Source organism: Dipodomys ordii, unplaced genomic scaffold (genome assembly GCF_000151885.1).
Source record: "Dipodomys ordii isolate 6190 unplaced genomic scaffold, Dord_2.0 Scaffold70, whole genome shotgun sequence".
Lineage (NCBI taxonomy): Eukaryota > Metazoa > Chordata > Mammalia > Rodentia > Heteromyidae > Dipodomys > Dipodomys ordii.
In genome coordinates, this window is record NW_012267286.1 from 3,067,021 (window position 1) to 3,083,625 (window position 16,605).

General features: G+C 38.6%; 1 protein-coding gene across 1 annotated transcript in view; it reads left to right on the forward strand.

The window, feature by feature from the left end:
* Positions 1-548: 548 nt before the first annotated feature.
* Positions 549-16,605, forward strand: part of Arsj (arylsulfatase family, member J) — a 52,786-nt gene continuing 36,729 nt past the window's right edge. The window contains exon 1 of the mRNA XM_013023764.1: positions 549-949. Coding sequence (XP_012879218.1) covers positions 549-949 — 401 coding nt within the window. The remainder of the gene's footprint in view (positions 950-16,605) is intronic.

Genomic DNA, 16,605 nt, shown 5'->3' on the forward strand with positions numbered 1-16,605 from the left:
TCCCAGGCTTGTGTGGTTGGCTGGAGGAGAGCAGGAAGGACGGAACCACTTCGTGGTGCATTCCAGATGTTGGCACCACTGGATCCGGCGCCCCAGCACCGCGCGCTCAGCGTGCGCCCCGCACCTCTGCCGCCCGCATCTCCGTATCTATGCCTCTCTACCCGGTGTGACTCAGGATGCTCCATTTGATTTCCTTTCTTTCTGTCCCGGCTCCCCTCCCCCGAGAACTTCTTGATGGAGATACTTTTCTTGTTCTTGTTGTTGTTTTCAATGGAAACAGCTCGTGGAGAGGAGTGGAGGGGGGGAGAGAAAGAAAAAGTGAAAGCAGACGGCAGGACCGCTTGTCCTGATTTCGCCACCTCGGATGCTTCCAACCACCACTTCTAGAAGAAGACTGGAGTCCAGTCTTGCTGAGCTCGGGAAGGAGCGCAGGATTTCCTTCCAGGTGGAGACAAACCTCTCCCCTCCTTCCGCACGCATGCCTGCGTGCACTGGTACAAGTGCAGAGTGCGAGGTTCTGCGGGGTGTCTTTGCCGGCACCAGAATAAATGGCCCCCAAGGGCTGCGCGGGGCCTCCGCCTCTGCCACCCGCGAGGGCCTGCGTCTGGCCCGGGAAGGTGTTAGCTATGGGAGCCCTAGCTGTCTTCTGGGTGCTCAGCCTCCTCACCTATGGCTACCTGTCCTGGGGCCAGGGCTTAAAGGAGGAGGAGGAAGGGGCCTTGCGAGCTCAAGCCGGAGGAGAGGGACCGGAGCCCCATAACCCGGCCACCTCCCAACCCCACATCATTTTCATCTTGGCGGATGATCAGGGATTTAGGGATGTGGGTTACCACGGATCTGAGATCAAGACGCCCACTTTGGACAAGCTCGCTGCCGAAGGAGTGAAACTGGAGAACTACTATGTCCAGCCCATTTGTACACCATCCAGGAGTCAATTTATTACTGGAAAGTAAGTGCTCCTGGCTTCTTTATTTTCATTCCTCAGAAAAAGTATTTATGATTGGTTCTTAATTTGAGGGAGTACCAGAAAGTATGGTGAACAGTTGAATGAATGAATGAATGAACGAATGATGTACGGCATGGAATGATGGTATTAAAATGGATTGCCCTTCAATAATTTAACCAGTCTAATCACTTGTCTTGCAGTTTTGTTAAGCTGATGCTGTGAGCAAGTTGTGAGCTGCTGAATGAGGTCAGGACTTGTAACTCTAATTCACCAACCAGAGAATGGAAAAGACCTCTCTTATCCCAAATCTGAGCATGCTCAGATTTTTGTTTCCAATGATTAAAACAAATAAATAAATAGCCAAGCACCAATGGCTTACGATGCTGAGGTCAGAGGAGCCCAGTGTGAAGCCAGCCAGCCTACCAAGCAAAGTTTGTCAGGGTCTTATCTCCAATTGACTACCAAAAAGCCCAAAGTAGATCTGTGGCTCAAAGGTAGAACACTAGCCTAGAACAAAAACAGATAAGGGTTCTTGAACTCTGAGTTCAAGCCCCAGAATCAGCACAAACACACGCACACCACACACACATACACCAAAATTACTAAATCTAGAGTCATCACAGACAGAAGACGGGCCACAAAAACAAATAGTACTTAATGTAAAATGTGACCAAATGGATCTTTGATAAGTGATTTTCTTTTGTGGTGTAACTAATAAGACATAATTTAATTAAGAAAGTAGTTCTCAGAGTGTGAATAAATTCAATTATTTCAAACTTCAATTAATTCAAACTTCATTACAAGTGTCTCATATATGTATGTGTATGTGTGTGTGTGTGTGTGTGTGTGTGTGTGTGTGTGTCTGGAAAATGTCTGCATAGCTAACATGGTTTAGATTATTTGGATGTTTATCTGTTTAACATTAGAGTCTCTTTGCTTAATAGCTGTTCATATTTGTTTATATCTTAAATAGTTCCATCAAAATATAGGCGAGTGTGACTAGTTACATCGTGCAAATACAGACTGGCATGAGATAAAGCAGGAAGGCCAAGGGTCACGCTCCTCTTGGACAGAGGTGCAGGAGAAGCCTTGCTCATTTCACCTAAGTACCTTGTGATTCCGTTACAGGACAGGGAGCCCTTGCTTCAGTGATGTTGTTCTTGGAATCGGATTCTAGAGGAGTAGCCAGTATCCACTGGAAAAATAAAGACTACAGTCATTTGTAGGAATATCTGCTTTGCAGAGACTTTTGCTCATAACAGAATTTCCACTGCCTAGCAAACTGTCAAAATTTAAAATCACTGCCAGGAGAAAAAATTCTATCCTTAGGAAGAGAATAAGGAAGGTTAGACATCTCCCTGTACTTGAGAGTCAAGTTAAAAGTTGATCATGGCATAGTGAAGTCAAGAACATTTGCTATTCATAAAGGAACAGAACCTTGGCTGAGAAACAAAAATTCCATGTGGTCTCCTGAGGGTCAAGTCCCTCCTGTCTAATCCTGACCACCTTTATGCTTGGCTCACGATAGAAGTATGTCATAAAGCAGCATCAACTAACTTACAGAATTCCAATTTGCACAGATGGCCAACAGTAGTTGAAAATATGTAACTGAATCATATGAATTTATTTCTCTCAAGCAAGCGTATGCTCAGAGCTTTTCACCCAACAAGAAAATATACATCTTGTACATAGATTTTTGCCTTTGGGTCTTTTTTTTAAAGAACCTTATTAATTGATGAAACAAAATCTAAGCTGGAAATAATTTCTTATTTTTCTCTGCAGTCGAAGGTTGGTCCTTTTATATTTTCAATGCAATCAAACATTTGATGAGAAAGTTTTATTTCTCTTCATTAGGAAAATTTTCTATTCAGTGCAAAAGTTTTATAACTGCTTTGTAGATAGAAAATTGAAATACCTACTTGTATAATTTGATTTGAACTTCTCCCTAAAGGATTGAAGTTTCACTTGTAGTTCTTCTTTTAGACAAACTACTGGAACTTCTTTTATTCTTGAATGAACACAAATGTAAAAGGAAAGTGGGGTTTTTTTGTACTTTCATGCTGGTGATTTTTCTCTTTAAAATGTAAACCACTAATGTTTTTAAAAATTAAACCAAAATTGCCTATTAATATTATACACAAACTGAAACATAGTAACTTTTAGCACAGTGTATACATGCTTACATAAACTTAAAATGTGTTACACATTTTAAACAATTTGCTTTAACATATGAAAGTTCTAAAAAACATAAAAGTACAGTTAGGAAGTCTAGTTTCAGGTCTATTTTTAATAACACAGGACCAGTAAATATGGCCACTTACTTCATATGAGCACATGCAGATGCTTCCTACGATTAGCTTTCATAAGAACTTCCACATAGTTCCCAAAGTGATGCTTTCAGTTCACACTATTATAATTTGTGAGAAACTCCATCTTTGCCAACATTTGGTAGTGTCTTTTCTCATTTTAGTCTTTCTAGCAATTATGCACTAGTCCAACATTTTGGTTAAAATTTTTATTTCTTGGTGACCTCATAAACTTGAGTGTCTCTTAAGACATATTTTTTGAAGTCTTTTCTTTGACTATTTTTCTCTTTAGGGATTGTTTGTTTCTTACTGATATATACATACATATATATATATATGCGTGTGTGTGTATTTAGAATATATAAATAATTATATGTTTTGTTTCTTTGTCAGAAATGTGTATTACAGATTTCTTCCAGGCTAACTTGCTTTTTCACTCTCTTAGCAGTGGTTTTTGGAGAATAGGTTTTAATTTTACTGTAATCCAATTTCCATTCTTGTTTTTATGTCTCATCTAAGATAGTCTTGATTCCATTCTGGTAAATTTATTTATTTATTTGTGCCCATCATGGGCCCTGAACTCTGGGCTTGGGCACTGTCCCTGAGCACTTCAGCTTGAACTACAGTGCCACTTCCAGCTTCTTCTGCTTATGTGGTGCTGAGGAATAGAACCCAGAGCCTCATGCATGTGAGGCAAGCACTCTACCACTGAGCCGCCTTCCCAGCCCCTACTTTATTTTTTATATTTAGGTCTACAATTAATTTAGAAGTAAGTTTTAGTATGTTAGAAATCAGAACTCAGGATGATGCTTTTCCCATCACATTTGCACACTGATATTAAAAAGACATTACTTTCTCTGCTGTCAGCTTCTTTAGAAATCAGGTGAATGAACTCTTGGCCTGCTCTTGGACTCCTTTGTTTCATAGTCTATCTTTATGTGAGTGTTGTGTTTTCTTACTTACTATAGCTTCATAGTAAATGTTAATATTTAGAGAAAGTTTCCCTGTTTGTTCCTCAAAATTTCTTTGGTTATTCTTTAGTATTTTTGCTCACATTAATCAGAAAGAAGAGGATCAACACATGGAAGACACAAATAGATTGGTTGAGCTGGTTGAAGGAACATAATATAACTCTCTTCTGAATTATTCTACTTTGTGAGTAATACAAAAGTGAGATCACCAGCTGAGAATGAAAATATGGAGATGTAAAAGATAGTGAGTTGCAAAACTGGGAAGTGTGGGTGCATGTTTCTTTTTTGGGGGGTCCAGTCGTGGGGCCTGAACTCTGGGCCTGGGCGCTGTCCCTCAGCTCTTCAGCTCAAGTCTAGCGCTCTACCACTTGAGCCACAGCGCCACTTCCGGCATTTTTCTTTTTTTGCTTATGTGGTGCTGAGGAATCAAACCCAGGGCCTCAGGCATGCAAGGCAAGCGCTCTAGCACTGAGCCATCTTCCCAGCCCCAGGTACATGTTTCTTATGCCTGAAATCCTATAGCCTTAGTAGCCTGACAGCTGAGGCTGGCAGTTCAAAATCACCCCATGTAGAAAATTCCATGAGACTTACCTCCATTCAACAAGCAAAAAGCTGGGAGTGGAGGCTCAAATGGTAAAAGACTGTCCTTCAGTGGAAAAATAAATAAAACAGGAGTGAGAGGCCCTGAGTTCAAGCTCCAGTAACCAGCACTTAAATCAGATGCAATATAAGTGAGTGTGCATACATAGGTACTTTATGAGTTAGCTAAGCCAGTACTAAAACAGAATAAAATCTGGTTATAAACACCAAGCCATCTATCGTGATATTTTGTGTTTTCCTTTGTCAGTCGTGGGGCTTGAACTCTGGGCTTGTGCGCTGTCCCTCAGCAATTTAGCTCAAGGCAAGCACTCTACTACTTGAGCCACAGCACTATTTCCCGTTTTCTCATGGCTTATTGGAGATAAGAGTCTCATGGACTTTCCTGCCTGGGCTGGCTTTGAACTGTGATCCTCAGATCTCAGCCTCTTGCATAGCTAGGATTACAGGTGTGAGCCACCGGTGCTCATCTCATGGTACTTTTATAGTCTCTGCTTTTCATCATCTTATCATCTGCTTGATTACCTGTTCATCCTTATAAGACGGGATAGCACAAATAAAGCTCTGATCCAATGGTAAGCAAAAAGAAATAGTATGAAATGAATCTGGGGGAGAAGGAACAGACAAGTTGGGGGGACTGATGGGAGGGGTAATTCTGACCATTGTCTCAATGGCCACTCAAATGGACAGGTGAAATTGTAATCTTTGAAGTTCAGAAAGAAAATATTTCTCTAAGAGAAAGTGAACTGGATAAAGAAGTGCAGGAAAAATGCTGAGTAATAATGAAAATCTTCTCAAGATTTGAGTTCATACATTTTTCAGAGACTGACATCATTTGTTAATATTTCTCCCACCATACTGAGGTGCTTGTGCACAATGAAGCCTATTGAAGAGGGTGAGTGTAAGTCAATCTGGTGATTTCCCAAATGAGTAGAGTGGTGGATCAGATAGGTAGACTATGAATGTGGCAAGGCAAAGAAGAAGATGCTGTGAGTGAGTGTGTGTGTGTGTGTGTGTGTGTGTGTGTTTTCTGAAAGACATGCTCAGGGGGCAATACAGCTTGGCTGCCTTTGTAGGGTAGGGGAGGGGAAGGGAGGGAAAATATTACAGTGCATTTGGAAAGCTGGAAAGATAGATGACAGCAATGGTGAGCTTAAGTCCAAAATTCTGTCAATTCCCAGTAAGGTGAGAGAGAGGAAAACTTCTTTGAGAGTGAGACAAAATATTAAGACAGGATGATAAAGGGATAATTTTATGGAAGCCACTGGGAATCATGAGAAAAGTAGCAGTAAAGAGGAAAGTAACAAGTAATGGGATTATCCATGAATGAACAATCAGGAGAGGAGGCTGCAGTTGGCTGAAGGTGTTATACAGGAATTCAACGCGAGATACAGAGAAACCACATTTTAGAGGTCAAATCAGGAGTCTTTATTGGAAAGCCAGTGATTGTAGGTCACTGTCCCCAAAGAACATACAGCTTCAAATACACTTACTACTGTTAGAAAACTGGGCCATGAGGGTAGTAAAACAAAGAAAAAGCAGAAAAACAATCTCAATCAACTAATCATGAACTAAAGAGGGACACCATGGTACCTGAGGAGAGTCAGGAGACACTAGGCCTGGTGCAAAATGGTAGCTGAGCTGGTCAGGCTAAATAAAGTCCTGTTCAGGGAGCAAGGTTACGGGGAGCTTACGAGTCTCAAGAGTTCATGGCACAGGTCTGGCAGGTCCAGTAACCTATTGTCCAAGTCCCTGTCCCTGCCTCTAAAAATTCAAGCACTCCCTCCTCTGAGGACGGGACTCATCTTCATTCACCAAGAAGACAAGAAGATGCCAGTTAGACTCAGGATCCTTTTTTCAAAGGAACCTAGGAAGAAAGAAACCAAATCTATCCTATTGCTTTGCTTTTCACAGCAACGGAGTTTTCAGAAGGAGTCAGTAGTGAAACTGTGTAGAAATGCCAGTGAAGACTGAAGCAGACATCCCGGCTCACCTCAACATGTGACAACTGGGGGTGTCTGTAAAATGTCCCCTTCCCCTCCATGAATGATTAGAATGGTAGAGACTCCCAACAACTGAGGAGCAAAATGGTAGAAGGAAGAGATGAAGTCAAAGAAGGTGTTGTAAAGATCAGACCTTCAAGAACAAAAATCTTGTTGGAAAGGGCTGGGGAGTTAGGTGATAGAAGTGTTGAAAGAGCGTAGAGAACACAGAGACATCGAGGTTAAGGCTGGGAGTGAACACAAGTTAGTTGAGAAGGTTGGAGTGACAGTGAAGATGTAAGTACATAGGGCTGAAGGAATAAATTGATTGTGTAGAAACTCAGGAAATAGTAAGCTGTTGATTTTTTTGTGTGTTAGCCTTTCTCAGGAGCTAGATTGAGCTGGGCTCCCCACTATCCATCCTGCAGCTGATTCTGCAGCCCCATTGTGTGCAGACAGGGGCACAGTCAGATGCTCCGGGACTTATCAGGAAGAGAAAGACGCAAGTAGGCATCTCTGTGTGCTGCAGAGCATTACCAAGGCATGGGAACATGAGTTTCCATCATTCACAACTGGACTATTTGGGAAAATTCAAAACGAAAGCAAATTCTTTGACCCTCTGTCACAGAAGACTCAGGAGGACATTTAGGGGAATAGGGATTGCCTTGTGCATTTTATGAACATCTTAGTTTATAGTCTGAGCATGAAAGCCATGCTTAATTCCTCATCCACCTACTCGTTGTATTGAAGGCCTGATTTTAAGGAGTATTCTACACCCAAATGGTCCTCAGTAAATAGCAGCTGCTGATACATTGACCACGTCACCTTCACAAATATCACATTAATACTTGGACATTTTGAGAAGCGTAAATGTTTACGGGTAAGATATTCCGATGAAATAAGAATTTCTTTCAAGCCTAACTTTTCTTTTGGAAAACAGATGAAACAAATGAAAACAAAAATGGAGGGCGGAGAGCTTTAAAACCCCACACAGGCCTTGAATGGCTCAAAATCCTTGGCCTATTCTGATTTGACCTTGTGAGCTATCTAAGAGGAAAATCATGGTCAAATAAACTCTGAGCACACCTTGATGATCAAAGCAAGCACCTGATATTTTAAACAAGTCTTTCTTAAAAGACATCCTTTGATGTGAATGTCAACTCAGGTACTATTCAGTACCTGCGTAGCTGTTGTGCAAGAGAACAATCATTCAGGTGCAGGTGGCATGCAGTTCTGGTTACCTTCAGTGACCCTTGACAGAGCTGAAAAATGGGAAGGCCCCCACTTTTAATGTAGGGCAGCATATGAAAGCTGTTTTTATTTCAAAGTTTACTTTAATTCTGTTGTTTCCCCTCCCTATGGCAATGCTCTACAAATAATCTTTATTTAATCTTCTTCTGTCTTGGGCTGTGATATCATTAGTGTGTTTGAAATGTTCTTTTATTGGTTGTAGATATTAACAATTCCCAGTTGTGTTACCTCACAGACGCAGCTATTTCTTTTGTGCTGTACTGATATCAACAACAACAAAAATGTTTCTGCCCTTTCTCCTCTAATCCACCCCATACATTTGCTTTATTAAAGCCTGATTTTCATTATATGATCCGTCTCAGCGGAAAATCTCTGGATTCTCATCAGCTACCGAAAACAGAAAAAAAAATAATTTTTCCCAGAGCCCTTCATTCTCCTCTTGAACATTTCATTGCTACATCCACATAAAAGGTAAACTAATTTTTATCATTCTGAAAATACTAGCGAACGATGAAGCAAACACATGTCCTATTTTTCTGGATGGTGTATTAAAAGTTGTCCAGAAGCTGGGCACTGGTGGTTCACGTCTGTAATCCTAGCTACTCATGAGGCTGAAATCTGGTGATTGTGGTTCAAAGCTAGCCTTAGCAGGAAAGTCCTTGAGACTCTTATGTCCAATTAACTTCCAAAAAGCCTGGAAATGGAACTCTGGTTCAATGGTATAGTGAAAAAAGCTCAGGGATAATACCTAGGCCCTGAGTTCAAACCCCAGGACTGGCATACACACAGAAAAAAAAAGTATAGAGAAGTTATCTAAAGTAGTTGTAATTATACAATTCCTAAGATGCAGAGCATATATCTACACCCCAATTAACCCTCATTGTTTCCATCACTGAATTCTGTCTCATACTTACATTGTAAGTACCTCTTCCATTCCTCAATTTGGTAAACCTCTTCAAAGTTTCCATATGAGAGAAGTAGGCAGTTTGCAGTTTTCTTTTTCTTGTTTAGCATTCTAAGTAGTTGCACAAAAGGGGTTTCAATTCAACAAGCCAGAAAATGAGTACAGTACATCTTTGGTCAATGTCACCCCTTTGATCATTCTCCTTATCTTTTCCAAGATATATAGTTCCTTCAAGATATGTAGTTCAACTTTCCCATATGTATGAATAAAATGACTATATGCCCCCTCCCCTCATGATTTTTTGAGCAAATCTGGCCATCCCTGTTTCTTTGTGCATGGGAGCATTCTGATCCTTTCTTTCTTTGCGCACATGCCAGCGTCTCATTAAGACGCAGCTAAAATACCACATTCTTCATACAGCTTTCCATGATACCTCAGCCAGAAATAATTTATCTTAACGATGATCTCCCATAATTCTTTCTATATCTGTCTTGCTGGGCAGGATTTTCCACTCCTTCACAGCTATTACCGGATCTTTTACCTCCCTTACAGGTCTGCTGAGAGGTAAAACTTTGATTTATGATCTCCATAAATCTCACAGCACCCAGTGCAGTGCTCCCTAATAATAAGTACTAAGTAAAAGTGTGAAGAATGAATGAGTGAATGTAGCGGTGAATAAGAGAGTATTTATTTTCCTCTGGCAGGCAATGTAATGGAGCAAAAATAGCATAGGAATTTATAGTGAAGAAATCCAAATTGCAGTTGTGGATGCAATGAACAAATTACTAACATGATCTTGAATTAAACACTTAGTTTCTTTTCTGAAACACATATAGTTCTCATCATAAGCTTGGAAGTAGTAATATTACTTGTATTTCCAAATTCCAAAGTGATTCTTCAGAACAATTGAAGCAATATAAAGGTACAAATACCTTGAGAAACTGTGCCTATTATATAACAAACTTAATTACTTTAAGGTTGGAGCTACATCTCCAAGACATAGACAACCTTAAAAATCAGTTGGCTATTTATCTTTTTCATAGTTTTCCATAAAGTAAAGCTATCTGTCTTCTTCAATTTCAACAGCGATAAATAGTTAACAATTAAACCCTTATATCTTTTAATTTTAGTGTATTATATTTGGAAATATTTTCCATCTAGATATTCTTGTCCAGTATGGTGAATTATTGCTAAATTTATATGTATAGATCCATATATGTATGTATGAATGCATGCATGTATTTGTGCATGTGTGCATGCATGTATTTGTGCATGTGTGCACACATGTATTTGTGCATGTGTGCATGCATGTATTTGTGCATGTGTGCATGCATGTAGTATAGTACTGGTGATTGCATCTAGGGCCTTGCACACACTTGGCAAGCAATCTAACACTTGTGCCACAACTCCTATTCCTATCTTTAATTCTGAAACATTTCATTGAATGACCTTAAGTAATCTTGCTGAGCTTTGAATTCCAATGCACCCCAGGGACCGCCATGCAGTAGGTTCAAACTTAGTTTTGAATCAATACGTTGTTCTAGGCATCGTAGGTAGGGGGCTTTATGAGCTCCTAAGCTCCTAAATAATTATTGTGCCTGCAGCATCCATGAATGTACACTGCACAAAGAACCCAAGTGAAACTTCTGCAACACCATCCAAGCCACTCTACTGCCTAACAATTTTGGCAGCTCCCATTTCCTCCTCCACAGCCCCATTTCTAAGCATGCCATATAGACACCTACAAAATACTGCCTTTGATAAGGTACTTATGCAGTCTTCCAACACTTCTCCATTTATCCAGTCTTTGAGTAATTACTGTCAAAAATGCTTGTACTTTCTCAGGTGACTATTTCCCTTTACCTTGCTCCCTTCTAGAACATTTGTCTAGGGAAAAAGGCCCCTGCATTCTGCAGTCACTCCTATCTTTTCCTGATCATTCTCTCACTCCAAAGCAGGCAGAGTTGAGTGCATCATTTTTATTGTTTGTTTCTATGGCCTCTTCTTCATACCTATATATTAATTTTATAGGACATTATAACCACTTACTTTTCCTGATTCCCCAGATGTAGAACAATGTGTTAAATTATAAACTCTCTACAGAGGCTAGTTAAAAAAAATAACAACAAGAGCTGAACATGATAGCTAACACCTGTAATTCCAGCACATATGAGGCTGAAACATAAAGATGAAGAGTTCATGACAAATCTGGACCATATAACAAAACTCTATTTCTCTGTAAGCAGAGACCACTGGCTCTCCTAGAGAATAACATTAAATGCAAGGTACTTGTGTTATGCCAAGCTTATATCTTTATCTGTGCTTCAGGTTTCTCATAGGAAAGTTTCAATGATAGTTACAATCTTATCTTGGTGGGGTTTATGGGAGGTCATTAAGAGTGATTATATACACACAGCCCAGGGTATGCTGTATAGAAACTTACATAATCTTGATTATCTCAGTTGTCAGCACAATGAGTAAACGTAAGTGATCCTATTAATAACTAGTGTTTGCTGATAAATAGACTCTCAAGTAGGAAATTAATGATTTGGGAGGATAAAGTGATAAAGATATGAATGAGAAAAAATTCAAAAATGCTTTGAAGTACATTATGACTGAGATATTTGATTCATCCTGAACCTCAAGGACTATCATGCTTTCATCAAAAGGTAAAATTAATATCTGAAAAGAATGTTTTGGTTTAAACCTGGTGAACAGGCCAGGCACTGTTGGCTTATACCTGTTATCCTAGATACTCAAGAGGCTGAGATCTGAGGACTGTGGTTCAGGACATCCTGAGCAAGAAAGTTTGTGAGACTCTTATCTTCTATAAAGCTCTCTGAATAAGCCAGAAGTGGTTTTGTGCCTCAAATGGTCAAGTGGTATCCTTGAGCAAAAGAAGCTCAGGGACAGTGCTTAGGCCCTGAGTTCAAGCCCCAGGACCTGCAAAACAACAACAACTAAACACCAAAAAACTTGTCAGCATGTATGTCACCATGGTTCTTTTTTTTGGGTGGGGGAAGTTCAGTCATGGGGCTTGAACTCTGAGTCTGGGTGCTGTCCCTCAGCTCTTCAGCTCAAGGCTAGCACTCTACCACTTGAGCCACAACGCCATTTCCGGCTTTTTTTCTTTTTGCTTATGTGGTGCTGAGGAATCGAACCCAGGCCTCATGCATGCAAGGCAAGCGCTCTACCACTGAGCCACCTTCCCAGCCCCACCATGGTTCTTTAATGGAGATATGATGCTGCATTTGATATGGTTAGATGGGCATAGACATTAAGATTGGTAACAACCTTTAATAATTACCCAAGTATAATTTAATCTATTATGTTTAGGGAAAGCAGTCATATTGAGTGCAAAGTATCTGAAAAGTGGTCAGCACTGTATCCAGTCCTTAGGTCTTTAACAAGCTCCCACTTGCAGTGAAGTTAGGTTCTTTGGAGAGCTAGAGTCTCCTAGTCAAATGTAAGAAATAAGCATTTAGCAGACTGCTGCCTTCTGTGTGGTTATCTTATTCAATAAGGACACTTTGTTGAGTGGCAGTGGCTCATGCCTGTAATCCTAGCTACTCAGGAGGCTGAGATCTGAGGGTCACTGTTCAAATCCAGCCCAGGCAGGAAAGTCCGTGAGACTCTTATCTCCAATAAACCACAAGAAAACTGGAAGTGGTGCTGTGGCTTTTTAAGTGGTAGAACAGTAGCCTTGAGCTGAAGAGCTAAGGGATAGTGCCCAAGCCCAGAGTTCAATCCCCACCACCGCCAAAAAAAAAAGAGAACACTTTGCCAAAGGTCTATGGAGCATTGTCTCACTTAAATAATAAGTGCCCAATACATGCTAGCTTTAGATTTAGCTGAATTCTTTCTGGTATTTATTTTGAACAGAAGCTCAAGATGTCTTAATTACTATTATATGTGTATATTATTTTACAAATTGGGCAGGCATATGAAGAATTCTTATCAGAATTATGACCATAGGATCATGCTAATATGCTCATAATCATCTATATGTACTATATTATATATAAAATATAAATAATATAAAATATATAATATGTGAATATAATATATAAAATAAAAGTAAGCATGTATTTATAAATTTTTGTTTATATATTTTATAAAAAGTTCTATATTTATAACATGTAAATATGTAACATAAAATATGTATGAAAATATCAAATACATATATAATACATATTCATGTACTATAGATATACATATATGCTATATATAGCATAGATGGATTATATATGTTATACATATTTTATATTATAAATATTATATAGTTTATAATTAAGAGGACATATGAAGAATCTTTATCAAAAATTATGACCGAACTGATGAACCTTCATGAAATGAGTGTGGGTGTGCGTATTTTACAAATTGAACATGTAAAGCGTTTGTATCAGAAATTGTATTTTTAATAAGTTTTTTATTGTGAAAATACTGTACAGAGGGTTTATAATTACATGAGCAAGGTAATGAGCACATTTCTTATCAAGCATTGTTGCCTCCTCCTGTTTTTCCCCTACCATCCCTTCCCTCCCCTACACTCTCCCCCTCCCCCTCCCCGCTTGCCTAAATTGTAAAGTTCATTTTCAGAAAGTGTAAATATGCTCAAGAACCTTCATATTTTTGTTTTTTCTATGAAGTGATTCATCACGCAAAGCTATTATTTCCAACTTGCTCATTTGTTCAAATGGTCAATTACCTCTCACCAGTGCATTGCTTTCCTTCAAAGTTCCCTAAACGATTAACAAGAGGAAAGAAAAGAAAAGAAGGAAGGAAGTCTTGCACATTAATAATACCAAATTTATGAACCTCCCAACATTAACTTCCATGTTTTCAGTCTTCTTTCCTGTGAGTATGGATGGATCACTCAAAAACATATACCTTCCCAGCTGATAATGATGTGATGCCTTTGATCTCTTTCTTTACTGATTTCCTGTCTCTACTTTAGGTTAACTCAAGTAAAGCACCAACAGGCAAAATAGACATATTCGAAAAATCTACAAATTTATTTTCAACCTGGCTTTCTTATATCAGTTTTGGAGATGAGAATGAATTCCTGTTCTCCTTTGTTTTACACATAAGTATGATACTGTTTACCTTCCAACACTTCAACCACTAGCCAAACTGTACTTTCTTTTTGTAAGCTATGAAATGTCTTACTTTTTTACTATTGCTGCAATATCCTAAATAATCAACAAATGTAGATTCTCATAAGCCATTTAAGACATATTTTGAGTTCTCTATATGTTATGCTTTAAAGTATGTTACCTAGCTTCTATAAAATATTTTACTGATTATGGCCTGGAACACTTTTAATAATTTTTCTTACAAATTGCTAACAACTTCTTAAACTTAAGCATTTAAATATAAATAGTATGTAAGAATCACATAGAAGATGTTAAAACATTATTCATCTTGACCCCACCCTAGAAATTTTATTGCAGAAGGCTTTAGGGTGGGGACTGAGATTTTTACATTTTCAGTAAATCTCTGGTGATGCTGAAGTTGTTGGTGTGAGAACCTCCCATGTATAACCATCTCCCCCTTTTATTTCACATTGCCATTGATTTAACACCAGCTGTATGCACATAACCATTTAAGTGCCTAGCCAAGTAGCAATTCAGTTGGCTCATGTGCTTTTGCCTCATAATACTGTGCAAGTGAAGGCTTGTCTCAGGCTTCATAGATCCGTCTTTTAGAAAACACATGGTCTCAGTTAAAAGTGCGTCTGTTCTCCAATAAGATGAGTAATAAAAAGATTCCCATTTTAGGTAAAGCAATTGGTTCAAGAGCAAAGAGCAATGGAATTTCTGAGAAGTAAATCATGAAATTAAAGTTAAATCATAAAATTAAAGTTAGTAGGCGACGTTTGGGATATTGCATTTTTTGTAATCTTATGTGACGATGCCAACTTGAACAAAAATGGGTGGTTTGTCTGGAGTCTTGTATGAATAGCAGTAAACGCTGACTTTGATTTTTACCATCAGTTCTATGGCATATAGACACACACACACACAAACACACACACACACTCCACACACATATTCTGTGTAAATTATTTTTCTCATCACTCTAATATGACATCTGACTTGAACAGCTTAAAGGAAGAAGATTTATATGGGCTCATAGTTTCACAGATGGCAGATCTTGGTTCTTGGCTCTATAGATTCTGTCTAGGATGCTGCAGAAACTTATGGTAGTGGGCACCAGTAATGGAGAAGTTTCTTATTTTGTAGTAGATAAGAAGAAAAGACAAGAAGACTGGAAGGGGACCCAGTGATCAGATAACATCAAAGACTCTCCCTTATTTACCTACTTCCTTCCTGCTAGCTACTATTTCCCAAAGTTTCCTTAACCTTCCAAAATATCACCACCCACTGAATATTTTTTTAAACATGCATTTTTATTTTTTTTAATTTTTATTTATTTTTTATTGTGAAAATACTGTACAGAGGGGTTACAATTAGATGGACAAGATAATGAGCACATTTCTTATCAAGCATTGTAGCCTCCTCTTTTGTTTCCCCTTCCCATCCCTTAAATTGTCATTGTATAAAAATATACAGAGGGTGTATCTGACTTATACAGTTAATACAGTATATCTGACTTATACAGTATATAGCTGACATACAGTTATATAAGTCAGATAAAGAGAACATTTCTTTTTGAACAAGTTCTCCCCTCTCTGCCCTCCGCTCTCTCCCAGTTTTTCCCTCCCATCCCCACTTACAAATTGTGCATACAATTCATTATCAACATAGTGTCTAGTGAATACCACTGCTGCATTTTTTCACCCTTTCTCCCTCCATTTACGTTTCTCCCCTAAAGACAGATAAAGGAACAAACAAGACAAAAAGAAAAGAAAATACCCAGCAACAATGGTAAATAAAACCCTTTTGCTTCCATTTCTTGGAGTTCAGTCTATACATATTATTTTATATGATCAAATGCACATAGCTATTGGGTCTTTGTGATTCTATCCTAGGAATATCCTCCTTTCATCTCACTCCATGTGAATGCCTAGAAACTTGTTTAATTTATCATGTCCCAGTGTACTTTTTTAAACCATGCTGTGTGTTTACTTGTAGATTTATAAGCAAATTTTAGCTTACCACAAATGAGGAAAACCATGCAACCTATGTTTCTCTGGATCTGGCTTACTTCGTTTAATATAATTTTTTCCAAGCTTTGTATTTCCTTATGAATGGTACAATATCATTCTTTCCATTGGGCAAGCAGAATTCCATTCTGCATATATACCACATTTTCTTGATCCATTTGTCCACTATGGGGCATCTGGGTTGATTCCATATCTCTCTCTTTTTCTTTCTTTCTTTCTTTCTTTCTTTCTTTCTTTCTTTCTTTCTTTCTTTCTTTCTTTCTTTCTTTCTTTCTTTCCTTCTGTCTGTCTGTCTTTCTTTCTTTCCTTCCTTCCTTCCTTCCTTCTTTCTTTCCTTCCTTCCTTCCTTCTTTCTTTCTTTTCTTTCTTTCTTTTCTTTCTTTCTTTCATTTCTTTTCTTTTCTTTTCTTTCTTTCTTTCTTTTCTTTCTTTCTTTCTTTCTTTCTTTCTTTCTTTCTTTCTTTCTTTCTTTCTTTCTTTCTTTCTTTCTTTCTTTCTTTCTTTCTTTCTGTCCTGGGG